This window comes from Chiloscyllium plagiosum, unplaced genomic scaffold (assembly GCF_037043375.1).
Source record: "Chiloscyllium plagiosum isolate Xiang-an unplaced genomic scaffold, Cpla_swu_hap1 HiC_scaffold_45, whole genome shotgun sequence".
Classification (NCBI taxonomy): Eukaryota; Metazoa; Chordata; class Chondrichthyes; order Orectolobiformes; family Hemiscylliidae; genus Chiloscyllium; species Chiloscyllium plagiosum.
This window is the reverse complement of record NW_028270183.1, coordinates 2996699-3012157: the sequence shown is the minus strand read 5'-3', so window position 1 is coordinate 3012157 and position 15459 is coordinate 2996699. Positions and strand designations below refer to the sequence as shown.

At 45.4% G+C, this 15459-nt stretch overlaps 1 protein-coding gene across 3 annotated transcripts in view; it reads right to left on the bottom strand.

Moving 5' to 3' along the window:
* The window catches only part of LOC122552390 (DENN domain-containing protein 1B-like), an 83644-nt gene continuing 68185 nt past the window's right edge, over positions 1-15459 (bottom strand). For all 3 annotated transcript variants that reach the window (XM_087983376.1, XM_087983378.1, XM_087983379.1), the window contains 4 exons: positions 10327-10461; positions 9404-9471; positions 8215-8425; positions 1-7033 (listed from right to left, as the gene is read on the bottom strand). In XM_087983376.1, coding sequence (XP_087839502.1) covers positions 5912-7033; positions 8215-8425; positions 9404-9471; positions 10327-10461 — 1536 coding nt within the window. In that variant the 3' untranslated portion in view covers positions 1-5911. The remainder of the gene's footprint in view (positions 7034-8214; positions 8426-9403; positions 9472-10326; positions 10462-15459) is intronic.

Sequence of the window (15459 nt, the reverse complement as noted above, 5' to 3'; positions counted from 1 at the left end):
CACATTTCTGACGCCCCTCCCCCAAGTCCCTCCTCCCTATCTTTTATCTTAGCCTGCTGGACCAACTTTCCTCATTCCTGAAGAAGGGCTAATGCCCGAAACGTCGATTCTCCTGTTCCCTAGATGCTGCCTGACCTGCTGCGCTTTTCCAGCAGCACATTTCCATCCCATATCCCTCTAAACCTTTCCTATTCATATACCCATCCAGATGCCTTTTAAATGTTGTAATTGTACCAGCCTCCACCACATCCTCTGGCAGCTCATTCCATACACGTACCACCCTCTGTGTGAAAACGTTGCCCCTTATGTCCCTTTTATATCTTTCCCCTCTCACCCTAAACCTATGCCCTCTAGTTCTTGACTCCCCCACCCAGAGAAAATATTTATTGTTTATTTACGCTATCCATGCACCTCATGATTTTATAAACCTCTCTAAGGTCACCCCTCAGCCTCTGATTCTCCAGGAAAAACAGTCCCAGCCTATTCAACCTCTCCCTATAGCTCAAATCCCCCAACCCTGGCAACATCCTTGTAAATCTTTTCTGAACCCTTTCAAGTTTCACAACATCCTTCCTATAGCAGGGTGACCAGAATTGCACACAATATTCCAATAGTGGCCTAGCCAATGTCCTGTACAGCTGCAACATGACCTCCCAACTCCTATACTCAATAGGAGTTTATCTCTCCACCCTGGAGGCATCCTGCCTCTATTCCTGATGAAGGGCTTTTGTCTGAAACGTCCATTTTCCTGCTCCTCGGATGCTGCCTGACCTGCTGTGCTTTTCCAGCACCACTCTGATCTAAACTCCTATCCTCAATACTCTGACCAATAATGGAAAGCATACCAAACGCCTTCTTCACTATCTTATCTACATGCAACTCCACTTTCAAGGAACTATGAACCTGCACTCCAAGGTCTCTGTTAAGCAACACTCCCCAGACCTTACCATTAAGTGTATAAGTGCCAAAATGCAGCATCTCACATTTATCTAAATTAAACTCTATCTGCCATTCCTTGGCCCAATGGTCCATTTTATCAAGTTGTAGTCTGAGTTTACCTTATTCTCTGTCTACTGCACCTCCAATTTTGGTGTCATCTGCATACTTACTAACTCTGTCTCCTGTGTTCACATCTAAATCATTTATAGCAGTGGATCCAGCACCGATCCTTGAGGCACACCGCTGGTCAGAGCCCTCCAGTCTGAAAAACAACCCTCCACCACCACCCTCTGTCTTCTGCCTTCTAATCCGTGAGATCTAACCTTGCTAACCAGCCTACCCTGAGGAACCTTGTCAAATGCCTTACTGAAGTTTATATAGATCACATCTACTGCTCTGCCCTCATCAATCCTCTTCATTACTTCTTCAAAAAACATAATCAAGTTTGTGAGACATGATTTCCCATGCACAAAGCCATGCTGACTATCCCTAATCAGTCCTTGCCAATCCAAATACATGTATATCTTGCCCCTCCAACAACTTACCCACCACTGAGGTCAGGCTCACTGGTCTATAGTTCCCTGACTTGTCCTTACCACCTTCTTAAACAGTGGCACCACGGTGGCTAACTCCAGTCTTCCAGCACCTCACCTGTGACTATCGATGATACAAATATCTCAGCAATGGGCCCAGCAATCACTTCCCTAGTTTCCCACAGAGTTCTAGGGGACACCTGATCGGGTCCTAGGGATTTATTAACTTTTATGCGTTTTAAGACATCCAGCACTTCCTCCTCTGTAATATGGACATTTTTCAAGATATCACCATCTATTTCCCTACAGTCTATATCTTCCATGTCCTTCTCCACAGTAGACACTGAAGCAAAATATGCGTTTAGTATCTCCTCCAACTCTTGCTGTTCCACACATCGGCTGCCTTGTTGATCTTTGAGGGGTCCTATTCTCTCCCTCGTTACCCTTTTGTCCTTAATGTATTTATAGGATCCTCCTTAACCATATTTGCCAAAGCTATCTCATGTCCCCTTTTTCCCCTCCTGATTTCCTTTTTAAGTATACTCTCTACTGGCCTTTATTCTCTTCTAACGATTCACTCGATCTCTGCTGTTTATATCTGACATATGCTTCCTTCTTTTTCTTAACCAAATCCTCAATTTCTTTAGTTATCCAGCATTCCCTACACCTACCAGCCTTCCCTTTCACCCTACCAGAAATATACTGAGGGGTAACTTTTTCATGCAGAGGGTGATGTATGCATGGAACGAGCTGCCATAGGAGGTGATGGAGGCTGGGACAATTACATTTAAAAGATACAATGGGTACACAAATATAGGCCAAAATACTTGCAAATAGGACAAGATCAGTTTAGGATATCTAGTTGGTGCAGACAAATTAGACCGAAGGATCTGTTTCCATGCTGTATGTCTCCATATTGCTGCTCCCATTCTAGTAAGTCTCTTCTGTACCCTGACATCCTGAAAGATGGGCTCTGGAATGGAATACAATATTCCACTGAGGCCCAAACAGTGTTTGGAAAGGTTAAACACCACTTCCTTGCTTCTCTACTCTCCTATTTAGAAAAGTTAGTGATGTTGTATAGGTTTCAAACAACTTTCTCAACATGTCCTGCCACAAACACTGTTGTGTATGAATGTGTTCAAGTCTGTTTCTACATCCACCTTAAAATTATTCCATTAAATTGAAATTAGTTTTTCTTCATTCTTTCAACCAAAATTAATGACAGTGGAAGCACATCATGTGGAATATCTGGTGCAAAAAGTGAAACTGGATTGTGTTATTAAGAATTTGGAGCAGATACAGTGGCTCAGTGGTTAGCACTGCTGCCTCACAGTGCCAGGGACCTGGGTTTGATTCCAGCCTGGGGCGATTGTCTGTGTGGAGTTTGCATGTTCTCCCCATGTCTGCGTGGATTTCCACCAGATGCTCCGATTTCCTCCCAATCCAAAATTTGTGCAGATTAGATGGATTGACCATGAGAATTACAGGGTTACGGGGATAGGGCTAGGGGTGGGATATTCTTCAGAGGGTTGGTGTGGATCTGATGGGCCAAATGGCCTGCTTCCATTCTGTAGGGAGTCATATTCTATGAATATGTTGTGGATTCTACTGGCAATCAGTTTTGGATCTGCTAATATATATAAAGAGGCAGATTTAAAGAGTAAAAGATCCCCAATGGAACAAGGGCCAGAACATGACAGAATTTAGCATTCCATTTGAATGTGAGAAATTTGGGTCAAAAACAACAGTGTTAAACTTAAGTAAGCATAATTACATAGGGATAAGGACAGAGTTGGTGGGTGTGGATTGTGAAAAGTGGTTAACAGGAAATACGGTCCAGCAAAGGTGGCAGACATTTAAGAAAATGGTTGATAGCAAATAAAATCCCAATGAAGAAGGAGGATTCTAAGTAGGGGATAAACCAACCATAGTTAACCAGAGACATTTAGGATAGCATCACTTGAAAAACAAATGCTACAACATGGCAAAAAATGGTAGTACGTCAGAGGATTGGAAAAGTTTTAAAAGCCAACAAAAGGTGACGAAGATAAAGCAAAACATAAACTTTGGGTGTAAACCAGCAAGTAATGTAAAAACAGACAGCAAGAGCTTATTTAAATATAGGAAAAGGAAAAGAAAGGCCCAAGTACTCGTAGGATCCTTAGAGAATGAGGCTGGGGAAATAATAATGGGGAACCGAGGCATGGCAGAAGAATTGAATAAATACTTTGCATCAGTTTTCATGGCAGGAGACCATATTGTGTGAAATAACCAATGCTGAATGTGAGTGTGTGTCTGTGTGTGTGCGTGTGAGAGAAAGAGAATAAATAAAAAAACTATCACTGGAGAAGAAAAAAACTACTGGGGGCTAAATGCTGGTACATCCTCTGGATGTGATGGGAAGCTTCCTAGGATAGTCAACAAAGTAGCTACAGAGATAGTGGACACACTGGTAATAATTTTCCAAGAATAGAGATTCTGGAAAAGTCCCAGATGTTTAGAAAACTGCCAACTGCCCTTATCCAAAAAAAGGAGGGACAAAAGATGTAACTGTAAGCGAGTTAGCTTAATATCTATAATTGGGAAAATGTTCAGAGTCTGCGAGAAAGATGCAATTTTAGAGCATTTAGAAATACAAAATATAATCATGCAGAGTCAGTATGGTTTCATGAGGGGGAAGTAATGCCTGTCAAATTTATTGGAACTCTTTAAGGGGGTAACACGTTGGAGAGATAAAAGGGAATCCATATATATATTTGGATTTCCAAAACACATTTGATAAGGTACTGTTATAAAGCTATTTAATAAGAAGACAATCCACATAAGCATGGTTAGAGGACAGGCTAACTAGTAGAAGACAGAGTACAGCTAAAGGGTGGCATTTTCAGAATACAGTAGTAATGAGCGGAGTGCTACAGGGATCAGTGCTGGGGCCATAATTATTGATCATGTATATTAATAACTTGCATGAGGGAAATTAATGCCATATTGTCAAGTTTGCTGATGAGATGAAAACAGGTGGGAAAGCAAGTGTTGAGGATGTACAAACATTCTGTAGAGGGATATGGACAGATTAAGTGAATGGGCAAAAACTTAGCAGATGGAATAAAATGTGAGGCTATGTACTTTGATAGGAAACTACAGGAGATGATATTATTTCATCTGAAAAAAACTGCAGAAAGCTATGGAACAGAGGAATTTGGGGATCCTTGTGTATGAATCACAAAAAGCAAGCATCCAAATTCAGTAGGAACGAAGAAAAGCAAATGGAATGTTGGTCTTCATTCCAACGGGGATAGTGGGTAACAATTGAGAGGTCTTGCAAAAACTATACATAGCACAAATCAGACCACAGCTGGAAACAGTGAACATTTCTGATTCCCTTGTATAACAAAAGATTTACTGGCACTGAGGGCAGTCCAGAGAACTTTATTAGGTTGGATATGGAGGGTGTTTCATATTAAGTAGTTTGGGCTGTACTCATTGGAATTTCGAAGAATAACAGGAGATCCTTTTGAAACATAAAAGATTTCAGGGGTCACGACAGAGAAGATACTGAGATGTTATTGCCTGTCATGGGAGAGTGTAGGACCAGAGGACATCATCTTAGAGTAAGTGTTTAAGACAGAAATGAGAAGAAATGTATTGATTTAGAGTGAAGTGAATCTGTGGGATTCTTTACCTGAGTCATTAACAATATTCAAGGCTGAGACAGGCAGATTTTTAAAGTGTAAGGATGAGTTATAGCGATAACTCCAGGAAGTGGAGTTAAGGATTAGTAGATCAGCTGTGATCTCATTGATAGAGTGAATGGCCCACTTCAGTTCTGACATCTTATGGTCTGAAATCTCAATATTTCACCTCTTTATGACTCACAAAATGAAGATTTAAGACAAAGATTTACTTTGTTTAGGTATCCCCTGCACTTCAAGCAAATGTGCAGGATGTTGAACAAGTTATCTCAGATTTGCACTCTATTTCACACAACTAATAACATATTTCTTGTCCTGTCACAAAGCCAATTGTGTGAGGACCTGTTTGCAGCCCCTATGCTGCACATTGCTCTTTTAAATATAGAAAACTCTGAAAAAATATTGGCTTACTTTCTAAATACCAGGCCCTACCCCTCCTCTGGACATTTCTAGAGCTTGAGTCATTGTTCAGGAGGCCATTTCTTAAAACAGTTACTGAGTGGAAGAAGTTAATGGAAAGATTAAAAATCGCTCTTCCAGTTTACAATGGACATCTTTCAAGGCTTCAGCTCAGTTCTTGGATATAAGTAAAAAAAAAAAAATTCTGGTCACTGACCTGGAAACTAATGTGTGACATGCCACACAACCACAAAGCAAAGATCAGAAACCCAACATATCCAATATTCGGTTGGGAAAACACATACCCCAACCTCGGAAAAAGTCAATTAGAAATTCTGTTGTTTGCTAGGATTCAAATCTCTTCTTTAGCTCTGAAACTTTTTTGGGAGGTGTAATGTCAGAATCTTTATCACTAGGTGTTGCTGGTTCAGGTATCTGTTTCTCGCTCTCTGGAGATGGTGAACTTTTGCCTGGACTCCCATTATTTGAGGTGGTGAGCTCAGATACGGCCTTTCCTGCATTAAGGTCCTCTTTACACTCGGCTTTGCCACTTCTGCCCAGGCTCCCCCCTGCTGAGGCTGGTGACTGGTGCACCTTCCCTCTCACCGAATCAGCCTTTTGTTCCCCTGAGCGAGCCTTGAAATAAGAGAGGGCAGACTGTATGGGGGGAGTTGTTTCCTCCCCACCAGTGGGCATGCCTGCAGGAGCAGACAGAGGGAACTCGGTGTGTGAAACTGGCTCCTTGGATCCCATTTCCTGGCCATTGGAACTCTCCCCCTTTGTATCACTACCATCTAATCCTTTGTTGGCCTGGGCAGTCAGCCTTGCTCTCCGCCCCATGGTTGATGTTTTAGGAGCAGTTGGTGGTGGAAGTTTTTCAGTGTTCTTGGTCTGGTCAGGTATAATCTCTGTGGACACGACTGCATTCTCAACATGATCCCCCGCTGCTTCTTGTCCACGGTGCTGCTTCAATTCACCTTCAGATAGTTTCAGTTCACTGAGCCCTACAGTCTCAGTTTGCACTTCACCTCTAATCTTGCTCACCTCCAGCTGAGAATCTCCATTTTCAGCCAATGTTTCATCGAACTGGGCTAGTGAAGATCCTTTATCCCAGTGAATCCCTGTACATTTATCATTAGCTTTGCCAGACAGGGAGTTGGATGAAGGCTCCTCTGTTGATCCAGGATCTGTTGTGTTGTTGTTGATCAGAGAATTGCATTTCAATGTCTCTGCTTTGGGAGCTGGTATGTTTTCTTCATGACTGCTACTGGAGAGACTGCCAGAATCTCTGAGGTCTGGCTGGCTATTGGACACTGACGATAGGCCCGACGATTCATCCAGAGAAGCTGACAGGGACTTCACACACTCTGCAGAACCGTCCAAACCCCAACTGCCAGGTTGAGCTGGTACAGACTCCCTCCGACTCTTGCTGGTGAGGTTTTCCTCACTGGGATTGATGTCTTTAACCTGCAAACATGAGAAAAACAAATGAGCACTTTTATCAATAATACATTGAAACAACTGTTTAGTGCAGACTTCTGGATAAGGAATGCATGTCGTCGTGATGATAAGATACTGTGACCCCAGGTTGCAGTGTCAGGCTTTTCCTGGTCCCAGACAATGTCTTCTCCATATTGTCACAAATAAAATTAAATATGAGCCAGAAAGAGGTACGTTCAAACAGATCTTACACATCACTGAGATTTAGCACACTGACGCTGTCCTTACTGGCTCCAGCATTTGGAGAAAGTGAGGACTGCAGATGCTGGAAATCAGAGCTGAAAAATGTGTTGCTGGAAAAGCGCAGCAGGTCAGGCAATATCCAAGGAGCAGGAGAATTGACTTATGCCCGAAACGTCGATTCTCCTGTTCCTTGGATACTGCCTGACCTGCTGCGCTTTTCCAGCAACACATTTTTCAGCTCCAGCATTTGGACACTCGCTTCTTAACTACTTTCTGAAGCTGTCACTACAGAATTTTATTTTTATTTATTTTTAATTGTTTTGCACAGATGATCACCTCAGGGTGACTGGATGTGGGCTCCATCTGTCAGTCTTGTTCACTTCCAGGGTGTGAATGTATTTTTAAAATGGCTTTTTAATCTGGGTGATGGTGCAGGAATAAACATTGGTTAGCATTGACTCTGGGATCTTTATCATGCACCTCAGAGGGCAAATGGGGAATTAAGTTAAAAGCTTTGAGAGTGCAGCATTCCCTCAACACTGCACTGTGGATTCGGGATCTGGGTTTCTGGCATGATGTTTGAAACCCATGTCCCAGAGAGGCAACATTATGTCAGAAATAGACATGGGTTCTGCGGACTGGAGACTTTGAAGCTGTTTTGCGAGATAAGGGACTGACTGGACAGAAATGAGCAGACACAGAATGATTGATGTGATAGCGTTACAATAGGTCAGTGGGGAAGGAGATGAAGGTGATAGGTCAGGGAGGAGAGGGTGGAGTGGATAGGTGGAAAAGGAGCTGGGCAGGTCGGACAAGTCCGGACAGGTCAGGGGATCGAGTTGCTGGAGGTTAGAAGCTAGGATGAGGTGGGGGAAGGGGAAATGAGGAAACTGTTGAAATCCACATTGATGCCCTGGAGTTGAAGTGTTCCGAGGCGGAAGATGAGGCGTTCTTCGATTTCTCACCCTACGGATATCCTCCATTGAATCCAAGTTGTAGAAATCAAGGCTGCGAGTACCATACAGAAGACCCTTGTCATGTACTGTCCGTGTGCTGAGCGTGTCAAAGATCTCACCGAGTAGATCCATATCCTCATCCTGCAGAAGGTTACAATCCAGAAGCTCATCTTCAATGGTGTCCAGTGAGCTCTCCAGCCCCAGCTCTCTACTGTTGGATCTGCACAAGAAAGCTAATAAATTACAGGCAAAATAGAAATCAGGTGGACCACCACTGGAATGGGCTCAGGCTGCAGATCCTATACTGGGACATAAAAACCTCACCGGGCATTTACAAAGAAAATGGCAAAACAAACAGAGATAGAGTGGTCTTTCCATGAGAGTTCAGTCGGTTGGAGCCCAGGGTGACAGGATGTGTGGCCTGGCAGGTGTTTATATTCCTAATGTTGAGCGGACACACAAAGGGGGAGCTGTGAGAGGAAACGAGAGAGGTGCTGGGGGTGGTGGGGTCACTAATACCCCACACAGGAAAGGGGAGAGGGGTAAATACTCCACACTGGGAGGGGAAGAGGGTTAATACCCCTCACAGGGATAGGGGGGGTTAATACCTTTCATGGGGGGGGTGAAGGGGGTTAATACCCCATACAGGGACGGAGAAGGGGTTAATAACCCATACAGGGATAAGGAGGGAGTTAATACCCCTCACAGGGATACGGACGGGGTTAATACCCACACAGGAATAGGGAGGGGGTTAATACTCCTCACAGGGATAGACAGGGGGTTAATACCCCACACAAAGAGGGAGAGGGGGTGCTGTCACTCCTACATATGATTATGAGGAGAAAGTGAGGTCTGCAGATGCTGGAGATCAGAGCTGAAAATGTGTTGCTGGAACAGCGCAGCAGGTCAGGCAGCATCCAGGGAACAGGAGAATCGACGTTTCGGGCATAAGCCCTTCTCATAAGCTCATTCCTGAAGAAGGGCTTATGCCCGAAACGTCGATTCTCCTGTTCCCTGGATGCTGCCTGACCTGCTGCGCTGTTCCAGCAACACATTTTCAGCTCACATATGATTATGGGATGGGGAAGTGCCATTAACGGGGAGTGTGTCAGGAACAGGTAGAGAGGGGGTGGGTATAGTCAGGGTCCCAGTGGTAGGGAGTCAGGATGGGGATTGTATCTGCCATTGAAATTGTTACCTGTCTCTCCCAGGGGGCAGCGCAGCATCTGCGTTGGTGGAGCGAGGAGCTGGTCGCCGAGGACGAGACTGGAGGGAAAACAGTGAACATAGAGTCATAGAGATGTACAGCATGGAAACAGACCCTTAGGTCCAACTTATTCATGATGACCAGATATCCCAACCCAGAACCAACTTCACACTCTCAACCCCCATCTTCCCCAGCTCAGCCCACTCCTGTCACTCTCCTATAAACCCTCCATAAAATAAGAAAGGGGCATTTTGTTCTAAGGTTGAGAAAATGGGCATTTTGTTTGACATGACTGAGACCAGTGATGGTGGGACAGCTGTTTGGGTAATGTAGACTCCTGTTTGACCATGAAGGTCCTTGCTTCGAGCTGATGCTCCCCTTACTGCTCCTCCATGTGATATAGCCATGGCTCCCAGAACCTAGCTCTCTCTAAAGGTCACTGAAAAGTGTGGTGCTGGAAAAGCATAACAGGCAGTGGAGCAAGAGAATCGAGAATACCCAAAATGTCAACTCTCCTGTTCCTCAGATGCTGCCTGACCTGCTGTGCTTTTCCAGCACCACATTGTTTGGCTCTGATTTCCAGCATGGGCAGTCCTCACTTTCTCCTAATCTCTCGAAAGGTAACCTGGTGTAGGGCTTCAGGGAAGCTGGGACAGTGGGGGGGAAGGAGAAAACAGCCAGGGTTATCCTCTGTTAATTACCACCCCTGCCGTGCTCTACATGGTGTCGGTCAGGATTACACTCTGTTAAAGACAGTCTCGGGTTAAATAACGTTCTGTCCATAGTGCGCAGGGCATGGCTGGGGTAGGGTAGCAGGGGGACAGCTCATGTGCCAGGCTAGAGATGAGCAGCAAGGGTGCAGATACCCCATGCCTGTTCGGAATACCTGGCCAGTCGCCAAGGCTGCTCCTTACCTGGCCAAAGTGCTGGGTGATGGGCAGGCGATTCTGTAAACTCTCCGACTGCATACGCCTTTGATGGGAGGAGCCTCCTATGGACTCACACCTCAGGGAGCCCCCGCGCTGAACCCCTCGCTCCACACTCAACTCCTGGAAGTGAAACAACATGCATCACTCGACTGCAATACCCAACGAGAAAGGCCAGGCTGGACCAGGCTTCACTGTGCCTACATACTGCACTGCAGTCACACTCACACTCATCTTCCATATTGGACTGGGGTAGACAAGCTCAGAAGTCACATGACACCAGGTTATAGTCCAACAGGTTTATTTGTTTATGTGAGGGGATGGATGGTGGGGAGGGGAGGTGAGGGGAAGGTGGAGAAGGCAGGGGATTATGGACAAAATGAATCAGGATCCAGAATGGCAGGAGGAAGTGAAAGAAATGCCATTTCCTGGGTTGGGGAGGAGAGAGAGCGAAACAGAGAGAGAGAGAGTTGGGGAGGGGAGTGGATAGGTAGGATTGGATGGGGGATGGGTTGAAGGGGATGTGACTGAGGAAGCAATTTAAATAAAACCAATAGCATTACAGAGTACTGAAAACAGAAAATGCTGGAAATCACAGTGATGTGCAGTATTTTTTGAGTTCAGTACAGATTCCAGCATCTGCAGGAATTTGCTTCAACATTATAGAATATCAAGGCTGTAGTCTCTGCAATATTACATAGGAAATATTACAAAACTCACCAAAATGTATCGCTTAATAATTAAGGTGAGATCCCTACTCCTGGATATCAAAAGCATAACAACCTTAAATATTTTAGTCCTTAACTGCAGCAACTTAGAAAGGGTTTAAGAACAATCAATAAGGATAGGGAAGAGGTCCATCTGAAATCTATTTCCAAATAACATGTCAGTTTTGGGAAATTGATTTAATACAATATTTCAGTGTAGTCCAGGAAGTCTTTCTCAAAGTGATTACATTCTTGAATTGACTCTGGGCAGGTGGAAAGTAAATTCCAGAGTTATTTATTTACGTGGTGAATAGACATCCTGTTTTGCTGTGACCCTCTCAGTTTTTCTTGGAAGACCCAGAAACCTGTATACTTTCTCCTGTTGGCTCAAATGTACATATTTCACTTGCTTCTTTAGCTTTCACACAGTATCACCCTCTGTCTACACTTTCTCCCCAGAGTCCCTGTCCCTTTTATCACACCAATAAAACAATTCTATAATTGATGCAAACTCTCCTGCACAGTGTGAACTCCTATGTTATAAAGCTCAGCATCACGACTAAACACCTGTCACTGTAACAGGTACTAGCCTCCCCCATCTTCTTCTTGGCTGCCAACATCTTTAAGCTCACAGCATCAAATTCACAGTGCTGTCCCACAATCTATAAACTGGATGACGTCGCCGTTTTCTGCTCGGATCCGCTGTCCGTGCACAGACTCATGTGCATTTGTGACCAGTTCGAACGGGCCTCGGGGGCCAAGGTAAACCGAGGCAAGAGCGAAGCCATGCTCTTCGGGAACTGGGCCGACCAATCCTCTATCCCCTTCACCGTCAGGACTGACCACCTGAAGGTGCTGGGTATTTGGTTCGGGGGGGGCTGGGGCGTGCGCCAAGACCTGGGAGGAGCGGATCAGGAAGGTGAGACAGAAACTGGGCAGATGGAAGCAACGGTCGCTCTCCATCGCGGGTAAGAACCTGGTCATCAGGTGTGAGGTACTCTCAGTATTGTTATACGTGGCACAGGTCTGGCCTATCCCCAGAACCTGTGCTGCCGCAGTCACCCGGGCCATCTTCCACTTCATGTGGAGATCAAAGATGGACCGGGTCCGAAGAGATGTAATGTACAAAGACCGGTGCAATGGGGGAAAAAAACACACCCAATGCAACCCTCACCCTGATGGCCACCCTTGTGTGTGGCTGCATCAAGCTGTGCGTGGATCCCCGGTACGCAAACACCAAGTGTCACTATGTACTGAGGTTCTACCTGTCCCCGGTGTTGCGAAGGATGGGCCTGGCCTCGCTGCTGCGGAACGCTCCGAGTAGTTGGACCGTTCCATATCCCCTGTCCTTCGTGGAGAAATTTATCAAGAAAAACACCTTTGACCACAAGTCCATTAGGAAGTGGTCAGCGCGTAGTGTCCTTGAGACCCTTCGAGAAAAGGAGAGGGCGGATCCTATCGAGCGGTTCCCTGAGCAGACTGTCAAAGCCATTTGGCAGAATGCCTCATCGCCAGAACTTTCCAACAAGCACCAAGACATGGCTTGGCTGGTGGTGAGAAGGGCTCTGCCTGTGAGATCATTTATGCACGCTCGGACTCTCTGCCGCACCGCACGCTGCCCTCGAAGCGGCTGCGGGGGGGGGCGAGACTGTCACACACCTCCCTCTGGGATGTGCCTATGCAGAAGAAGTCTGGAGAGGAATGCAGTGGTGTTTGTCGAGGTTCGTCCTGGGCAGCACCGTGACGCGGGACTCCGTGCTCTACGGCCTGTTCCCCGGGGCGCACACCGAGACGAACATCAACTGTGCCTGGAGGATCATCAACTCGGTGAAGGACGCTGTCTGGGCAAGCCGAAACCTGCCGATCTTCCAGCTGAAGGAGTTGACCCCGACTGAGTGTTGCAGACTGGCACATTCCGAGGTCCAGGACTACGTGTTGAGGGACGCGCTGAAGCTTGGGGCAGCTGCCGCCAAGGTGCGGTGGGGAAAGGCCACCGTGTAACGTCTGCCTGACTAAAGAAGAACAGGGGGCCCACGCAGTCATTTGGGCTCCGCTGGCGCCTCAGCTCAATGTAATCGCACCAACCTGTGAATATGAATGATCACCCTGTTTCGACACGCAAAGAAATGGAATGTTTACAGAATGATGACATGTCCAATTGTATAGATTAAATATATATGAATAAAGTATATTTTTGAAATAAAAAAAAATCTATAAAACTGGACTGAAGAAAACTAGAGCTTTTTAAAACCCCTCTGCCCAGCTCCACTCCACTTCTCACTCCCACCTAGATGGGGAAACCTGTGAGTGAGCTCCCCCGTGTAAGCTGTAATTGTGAATGAAGTGTACCAGGACTTCATGTTGATTTCAAAAAGTTGTGATGCAGTTCACTTACTCTCACCATGTTAAAAGACTGATGCAAAAGGTTGGATTTATTGGAAATCAGAGCTTTGCTATCCTTCTTATTTTACTCCTGACTTAATAAAGCAATTTCCTCCTGTACATGCCTTCTGCGTTGTGTTGACATACATTATGGGAGAGGTCAGTTTGTAATATACAACCTACAGACTGAGGCATGTTTTGTAAATGAGTTTCAATGAGATTCTATAAAGAGTAAAGAATGTTATATACAGTGTGTGGTAACACAGCAAACAGACTAGTCTGAGCTGTACTGTGGTAGATAGAGGACAACCTTTATTGCTGCATATTAGCTAAGAAAGAGACTGCAGGTCATAGAGTCATAGAAATGTACAGCATGGAAACAGACCCTTCGGTCCAACTTATCCATGCCGACCGGATATCCTCAATTAATCTAGTCCCACTTGCCAGCATTTGACCCATATCCCTCTAAACCCTTCCTATTCATATACCCATCCAGATGCCTTTTAAATGCTTCCACCATTTCCTCTGGCAGCTCATTCCATACACACACCACCCTCTCTGTGAAAAAGTTGCCCCTTAGGTCTCCTTTATATCTTTCCTCCCTCACTCTAAACCTAGGCTGTTTAGTTTTAGACACTCCCATCCCAGGGAAGAGACTTTGTCTATTTACTCTATCCATGCCCCTCATGATTTTATAAACCTCTATAAGTTCACCCCTCAGCTTCCGACGCTCCAGGGTAAACAGCCCCAGCCTATTCAGCCTCTCCTTATAGTTCAAATCCTCCAACCCTGGCAACATCCTTGTAAATCTTTTCTGCAACCTTCCAAGTTTCACAACATCCTTCCTCTTGTAGGGAGACCAGAAATGCGTGCATTATTCCAAAAGGGGCCTAACCTGTACAGCCGTAACATGACCTCCCAACTCCCTATACTCAATACACTGTATAAAGAGACTAATGATATGGCCCATGAACAGGGGTCACTCTTCCTTTGACTCACTGAACAGACTGTCCCTTGACAATGGATGTCCCTGGAGCAGCTAAAGGTAGGGCTGGATCTTCCCATGCAATGGTTTGCCCAATCAGAAGCTGCAATGGGCCACTGAAGATAGAAGTTCATGTGATGATTCTTCCTGGAAAATATCCCGAGAGAGTTGGCAAACTTTGAGCTAGATGCATCGTCTTCCCAAGGTTTCTCAATGTGTCCCATATGAACATAAGAATGAGGAGCAGGAGTAGACCCATTCACTCAGATCACAGCTGATCTAATTACTCCACATCCCTGCCTATCCTGATATTCATTCAGCCCTCACTTAGAAAGAGTCTTTGACTTGTGAAAATCTGACTGCCAGAGGAAGTGGTGGAGGCTGGTGCAATTGCAACATTTAAAAGGCATTTGGGTGGGTATATGAATAGGAAGGGTTTGGAGGGATATGGGTCAGCTGCCGGCAGGTGGGACTAGATTGGGTTGGGATATCTGGTCAGCATGGACAGGTTGGACCGAAGGGTCTGTTTCCATGCTGTGCATCTCTATGAATCTATTTAGGAATTTGCTGACTGCTGTTCCAGAGTTAGGGTTCAGGGCTATTGGATAGGATTAGGGTTAGGGGCTATTGGATAGGACTAAGGTTAGGGGCTATTGCATAGGATTAGATTTAGGGGTTATTGGATAAGATTAGGGTTAGGGGCTATTGGATAGGATTAGGGTTGGGGCTATTGGATAAGATTTGGGTTGGGGCTATTGGATAGGATTAGGGTTAGGGGCTATTGGATAAGATTAGTGTTAGGGTCTATTGGATGGAATTAAAGTTAGGGGCTATTGGATAGGATTAGGGTAAGGGGTTATTGGATAAGATTTGGGTTGGCGCTATTGGATCGGATTAGGGTCGGGGCTATTGGATAGGATTAGATTTAGGGTCTATTGGATAGGGTTAGGGTGAGGGGCTATTGGATAGGATTAGATTTAGGGTCTATTGGATAGGGTTAGGGTTAAGGGCTATTGGATAGGATTAGGGTTAGGGTCTATTGGTTAG